The sequence below is a fragment of the Nicotiana attenuata genome, chromosome 10 (genome assembly GCF_001879085.1).
Source record: "Nicotiana attenuata strain UT chromosome 10, NIATTr2, whole genome shotgun sequence".
NCBI classification, from domain to species: domain Eukaryota; kingdom Viridiplantae; phylum Streptophyta; class Magnoliopsida; order Solanales; family Solanaceae; genus Nicotiana; species Nicotiana attenuata.
In genome coordinates, this window is record NC_031998.1 from 1,871,811 (window position 1) to 1,879,204 (window position 7,394).

The window sequence follows — 7,394 nt, forward strand, 5'->3', positions numbered from 1 at the left end:
TTTTTTTTATAAAATTTTTTGTACTTTATCTCTTTGAGCCTAATTTCTAATCTAAATGGTAATTAAAAAAATCAGTCTAATTAAATAAAATAGTAACTTATTTAAACATAATTAATCAAAGGACCTAAAAAAATAAACAAGATAAGGAAAGAAATATGATTAACCTAATGTAACTAACTAATCAGAATCAGGCAGTTGAACTATTAATTAAGCCATGCAAACACAGAATCAAAACCTAATTTCGATAAGTACTATTTTACTAAGCAAATTTATCTAAAAAAGAATAACCCAATATTGTGTATTTAACCTAAATTGATGTGTAATTAGACCTCTTAATCATAATAAAATCGAAATTAAACTAGAAATCCTAATTAGGACAAATTATCTGGAAAAGAATTGAAAAAGCAGAAGAGTCGTTTGTTGAAGAAAGAAGAAGAATAACAAAAGAAATAAGGGAGAGGAATTACCTACTAATATCAGATAAAGAAAATTCCGAGGAATGGCGATCTTGACCAACTCCGATGTTATAGATTTCGGGCCGAATCATCTCTTGAGAATCTGGAAAAATCGAGCAAGGGGAATTAGGGTTTCTGGCCGTCTTTAAGATCTGAAATTGGAGAAGTTTGGTGGGGATTTTGGGGAAATTGGTAGGGGATTAGGGATTAGGGAGGTGTGGGAATCATAGGGTGTTAATTTTGGGTGGATTTGGAGGAGTTATGGTGGCGCCGCCGGCAGACGATTTGGGAGTTTAGGGGCGGCTAGCGTTTCTTTGATTTGGGGAAGATGAGAGAATGGGTGGGTGGGGATGGGGGGCGTCTGGGGTTTAGGAGGTATTTCGGACAGTTGTAAGGGAATTGGGGGATAGTTGCGGGCCGTTGGATGGGGAATGATGGAGGGTGGGGATTTAGTGGGTCAAACGGGGTTGTTTAGGGTGATAGGGAAGTTTGGACCGGGTAAGGGAGTTGGGCTGGGGCGGATTAGGGGTTAAAGCAACTGGGCCACTTGAAATATGGCCCAAACAACCCTTTTTTTCCTTTTCTTTGATTTTAAAATTCTAATTTCATTAATTAAAACCATAAACAAGCTAAATAAAATCATAAATTAGACTCTAACTTAATCTATTTTGTAAAATTAACCTTAATTTATTTTCTATTAACTTAACACTAAATAGTTAAAACTTAAAAGCTAAAAATATAAACATAACCATTGTATTTTTGTGATTTTGATTTAATAATGCAATTAATAAACAACTTAAATTCTAAAAATACAAATAAAAACCTAAAATGCAATGCATGAAATTTTAATATTTTTGATATTTTTCTATGATTTTAGGATATTAAATGCGCAGCTAAATGCAAGCAATTAATTAACAGAAAATTCCTAAAAATTATATAAAAATAAAAATAATTAGAGAAAATCTACTTTTGTGTGAATTATGTAGGAGTATTTTCGTCGGGCAAAAAACACGTGCTCACAAGTATTAGATAAACTTTTTTGAAAAAAGTGGGGACAAATTCAATCCGTAACGCAAACTGGGCGCCACATGAAATTTTACAATTTCGACAAACTTGGCTTGGATCTTTCATGTTTCGGAAATGGGGTATTATCACTTTTAGCCGTGCCAAAAACTATTTATATTTGGTAGCCGAAAAGTGTATAAAATTTGTGCAATTTTTCTATATATTATACAGATTACAAAATGTATATATGTACAAAATATATATATATATTTCCGACTATTCTTTTGAGAGCAGCTATACAATGTCATTTTCCTTTCGGAAATGGCAATTGGGCCTAAAGAGAAATTAAGCTGAATATAAGCCCATTGACTAAATACCTCGTAAAAGTCCTCTTTCTATGTCATTTTTTTCCCACGTTGTCGATTCCTCAGACTCGATACTTGCTCTGCGGATCCCTCAATGATTCATACAGTACTACGAGTAACGTTTCAGTAGGGTTTGCGCTTTGATCCATTACCCAAAAAAAACTCTTAAATGGAAGAAAAATCAACCAAAAACTAGATCAGTTAGAACAAAAAAAAGTCAGTCTTTTCAATTCCAGTTCAATTCAGCAGTAGATCTAATCAGAAATGGTAGCGAAAATGGAGAAAGCAACGGATCTGCTCTCATCACCACAGTCACTGTTCTCACTCAAATCCCTAAAGCTTAAGACGAAGCAACAGGAGCTGCTGATTCGGATTTCGATCCTATGCCTCGTCTACATTTTGGCATTTATCACTCGGCTATTCAGTGTGCTAAGATACGAGAGCATGATCCACGAATTCGATCCCTATTTCAATTACAGAACGACTTTGTACTTGACTCAGAAAGGTTTTTACGAGTTCTGGAACTGGTTTGACTCGGAGAGTTGGTATCCACTTGGACGTATCATTGGTGGTACGCTTTACCCAGGGCTTATGGTCACTGCTGCCTTCATCTACTGGATACTGAGATTCCTCAGGTATCGCTTTTTTGTTAATATTCTGCATTTTATTACCAAAAGCGAACTTTCAGGTGAGGACTTATCGTTCTAATTCTGTAAGAAAAATGTGAAAGAGGAAGCACTGTGTGAGGATTACGAGGGAGGAGATTTTAATTATATATGGACCAAAAAGCCATATAGATAAATTTAGGAAACGTAAAATTGAATGATTAGTCACTGAGAGAGAAATATCTTTATTGGGAATGAGACATAGAGAGCAAAGTTTAATCATAATTAAAAATAACTTACCTTTAAGTTGCAAATTGAGAGTGCAAGCAGCGATCTTTGCTAAATTAGCCAAATTTTGGGTATACTACTTTTGTGTCAGAATTTATATGTTCAGAGATTATACAGAACTTCTAATACTTTTTATTTGTATTTGTGTAATATTGGCGTGAGATGAGTTTAAATGGAGTAACGTGGTCAGTGAGTATTCAAATGGACGACCCCGAGTTGTTTGGGGCTGCGGTGTAGTAGTAGTAGTAGTTATTTTGAAAATCTGGAGATTTTTGTCAAATTTGTGAAGATAAAGAAAAAAATTCCACCGTATTCTTTGTGAGCTAAAAATATGACATTCTTTCCCAGGTTTGCTGTCCATATTCGTGAGGTTTGTGTGCTCACAGCGCCGTTCTTTGCTTCCAACACAACCCTTGTTGCTTACTTCTTTGGGAAAGAGTTATGGGATTCGGGTGCCGGGCTTGTGGCCGCAGCATTGATTGCTATCTGCCCTGGTTACATCTCAAGGTCGGTGGCTGGATCATATGACAATGAAGCAGTTGCAATATTTGCTCTGTTGCTTACATTCTATTTATTCGTTAAGGCAGTGAAGGGAGGTTCACTTGCTTGGTCTCTGGCCTCAGCTTTTGGGTACTTCTACATGGTTTCAGCGTGGGGTGGTTATATCTTTATCATTAATCTAATCCCACTGTATGTGCTGGTACTCTTGGTTACTGGGAGATATTCAATGAGGCTATATGTTGCTTACAACTGCATGTACATTTTAGGAATGTTGCTAGCCATGCAAATTCGTTTTGTGGGTTTTCAGCATGTACAGTCCGGAGAACATATGGCAGCAATGGGAGTGTTTTTCTTGATGCAGGTATTCTTTTTGTACCTTCTGCTATTCCGATGGAAACAGATAAATAAAAGTGAATCATGTTTCTTTTATATCGTTTTATATCATTGCAAAGTAGTCATTCATGTTTTCTTATGTAGTCCGTAGCTTTATGCGCTTTTAAGGATACAACTCCTAAGGTTTTCTGGGGTCCTTGATGGGAGTTCGTATTGTTTTGTTTAACTCGTTTGGGAGGATTTCTTCTCCTCAGCAGTGGCGGAGGCAGGATCTCCACGAAGGGGGTTCAAAAAAAAATTGTAGCTAGTGGGAATTGAACCTCTGACCATAAGAAGGTTTTGAACTCCTTGACCACTAAGCTACACTTTCGGGTTGTGTTAAGGGGGTTCAAAACTTAATATATAGAGGTAAAAAACAGATTTTGCCTTGTATATACAGTGTAATTTTTCGGCGATCCGCCCCCCTAAATCCGCCCCTGCTCCTCAGCTTGTAGATTTTTTTCCTCTCTCCATTGTTCAATTTTTTCTTCGTAAGAATCTAATTTGGAGGATAGACATTTGTCTCGCAGGACATTTTAGCTTCTTCAACCTGTTCTGTTTTTTTTTCTTCGCTCATGACTGATAATTGCTGTTAGCATTTTGCTGATGCTGTGTGAGAAAGGGTACATCTGGTTTTAAATACCAAGTGTTAAACTTCTTGCAGGTGTTTTATTTCTTGGATTGGGTAAAACATCTACTGAATGATCAGAAGTTGTTTCAAGCTTTCTTAAGGATAACATTGACTTGTGCTATAAGTGTGGGTGCCGTTGCTCTTGGAGTTGGCACTGCTTCTGGTTATATCTCTCCATGGACTGGTCGGTTTTACTCACTTCTGGATCCAACTTACGCGAAAGACCACATTCCCATTATTGCTTCTGTTTCTGAGCATCAGCCAACCGCATGGTCATCTTTCATGTTTGATTTCCATATATTGCTAATCCTTTTCCCGGCGGGTCTGTATTTCTGCTTCAAACGACTGTCAGATGCTACCATATTTATCGTGATGTACGGTCTCACCAGCATGTACTTCGCTGGAGTCATGGTTCGACTGATTCTTGTTGCCACACCTGCAGTATGCCTCATCAGTGCTATTGCTGTCTCAGCAACTATCAAGAATTTTAGTCAGTTGGTGAGGACAAAAACTAAACCTACTCAAGGTGGCTCCGGTAAAGGAACAACTAGTGCAAAGACTTCCTCAAAGGTAGCATCACTAAATATGATTTGTTTGTAATTTTTCGTTGTACTTCAAGTTACGTGATGAGCCTATATCTTCTTAACAAGCAGCTAGTTAAATTATCAGGAATGAAATCTTTGGTGTGTTAAATAGTTTAGGAGTCATTTAACAAGCACAACTTGATTTGAAAATGATGTCGTATAGTTTGACCACTTTTAACAAGCACAACGAAGATCTCTTTTGGGAATGGCTACGTTTTGATGTTTTTGCTTCTTCAACTTCAAGTTTGAAACAAGCTGCCTTCACAGAAATATTAGTCACTTTCTTTCTTTCTCTTTTTTTGGGGATTAGCCTGTTAACTCATTGTCTAAAATGGTATGACACAGTGTCCAGTAATTTAACTTCCTTGCATAATGTGTGTATGTTCCAAGAGGCTTTAATATGTGCAAGCAACTAAATTGACATCTAGTGACTAGTGAGGACTAAATTTCATAAATTTTAGCAAACATTAGCCTGTTATTTTGATTTTGACCTACTTTAGCTCTGTTGTTGTCTGCTTCTGTGCAAATCCCTCTTAGGGTTTGGGCTATTGTCTGATCCAGTAATGTGGAGCAACTAAGTGTAAAAAGTTTTACTCCACGTGTTATCGCATACCAACTCTTTGACAAAGTTATTTTTTTTTACCCTAGAAGCAAGCCATATTACCGTTATTGTTCCTCATTGTCTGGGCTGATTCGGCTATCCTTGGTGTGACGATTCTCCTTGCTTATCTTTTTCCTTTTTTTTCCTGAAAAGTGTTCAGTGCGTGAACTAACTGCTGATTGTTATGGAAGAATGAAGATGGGGTGAGGCTGGAATTCAAAATTTTTATATGCTATATTGAATTGCTTATGCTTAAAAGGTTATGGAAAGTGAATTAAAAAGTAGAATTATATATTTGCCCAAAGTATTCTTTATCCTTGGTATTTAGTAGATGAGTGGTGAAGGGAAATGTCATTTAATGTTTGTGCATGCAATTAACTTTTACTGTATGATTCAACTTATCAATTCCTTCATTTTCTTTCAAAATGAAGTGATATTGTAAAAGAATTCGCCAACTTGGTGTTGCTTATAAAAGAGGTTCTGTAGTTATGGCATATTTCACCACAATTGTGTTTTGGAACTATTTTCCCACTGTAGCCAATAAATAACTTGCTTTGTAAATGATCGTGTCTAAAATAGGGTGCGCTTGATCAATCTTTGCCCTACCAAAAAAATGGAGCAATTGCATTGCTTGTTGGTGCTTTCTATTTGCTGACTAGATATGCAATCCATTGTACCTGGGTGACGTCAGAGGCATACTCATCCCCCTCCATTGTCCTAGCTGCAAGGGGTGCCCATGGGAATAGGGTTATCTTCGATGACTACCGTGAAGCATATTTTTGGCTGAGGCAGAACACTCCTTCGGATGCTAAGGTGATGTCTTGGTGGGATTATGGTTATCAGATAACTGCCATGGGAAACAGGACTGTCATTGTAGATAATAATACCTGGAACAACACACATATAGCTACGGTTGGACGAGCGATGTCATCTTATGAGGATGAAGCATATGAGATAATGAGATCACTGGATGTGGATTATGTATTGGTTGTGTTTGGAGGTGTAACTGGGTATTCATCGGATGACATAAACAAGTAAGGAGTTTGTTGATTTAAAAAGCAGGGTTGCTAATTTTCTCCTCATGTTGCATCTTATTTTCTTTTGATTAATCCTAAAAATACTATTCCCTGTTAATATCAGGCTTACATGAGATTCTTTTCACATTTCTTTTTTATCCTGTGTAAGCATATAAAATGCCTTATCAAATATTCATGTATCTGAATATGCTGATTTCATCTATCCTTGTTTTCTTTCTTAATGTTGGTTGTATCTTGTGACTTCATTCTAATTTGGTTGCACTCATCCTTTTCATGCTAGATTCTTGTGGATGGTGAGAATAGGTGGTGGAGTTTTTCCTGTCATCAAAGAACCAGATTACCTTGTTAATGGCGAGTATCGTGTTGATAAAGGTGCTGCCCCTAAGATGTTGAACTGTCTAATGTGAGTTCCCTTTAATCTCATGACTCATTGTCACGTTGGTTCTTCCTTGTCCAACAGTATTTTGGTCCCGTCAGGACACCTTACCACATTTTATTGGAAACTTTTTAAAATATTTTGGTTCTGAAGTTTTTTTTGTTCAATTTTTTTGGGTCATTGTTCATGCCTCTATACTATCAAATCTCTTCCTTTATCTTGCACGCATAAATTGATTTTATACAACTGATGTTTCATGATTAGGTACAAGCTATCTTATTATCGCTTTGGGGAGCTGACTACAGAATATGGCAAGCCTCCTGGGTAAGTTACTAGCCTCAGTATTCCTCGTGATTATTAGAAGCATCATTGCACTTGCTGGTTTTGTGATGGATATTTTAGTCCCTTCATTAGTCTAATAACATTTCTAATTCTCATTTGGCCCCCTTTTCCTGCTTTTGGAACAAGCAGAGTAGGGTGCGGGATGAGAAAAGACGCACATAAAATAAATTTTGGGTTTTGGGGTTTTCTTTGTGTGTGTGTGTGTGGGGGGGGGGGGGGGTGGAACAAATGA

The 7,394-nt window shown here is 37.0% G+C and overlaps 1 protein-coding gene across 1 annotated transcript in view; it reads left to right on the forward strand.

Moving 5' to 3' along the window:
* The window catches only part of LOC109232889 (dolichyl-diphosphooligosaccharide--protein glycosyltransferase subunit STT3B), a 6,778-nt gene continuing 1,232 nt past the window's right edge, over window positions 1,849-7,394 (forward strand). The window contains exons 1-6 of the mRNA XM_019398579.1: window positions 1,849-2,460; window positions 3,067-3,580; window positions 4,256-4,792; window positions 5,987-6,441; window positions 6,725-6,847; window positions 7,085-7,144. Coding sequence (XP_019254124.1) covers window positions 2,090-2,460; window positions 3,067-3,580; window positions 4,256-4,792; window positions 5,987-6,441; window positions 6,725-6,847; window positions 7,085-7,144 — 2,060 coding nt within the window. The 5' untranslated portion in view covers window positions 1,849-2,089. The remainder of the gene's footprint in view (window positions 2,461-3,066; window positions 3,581-4,255; window positions 4,793-5,986; window positions 6,442-6,724; window positions 6,848-7,084; window positions 7,145-7,394) is intronic.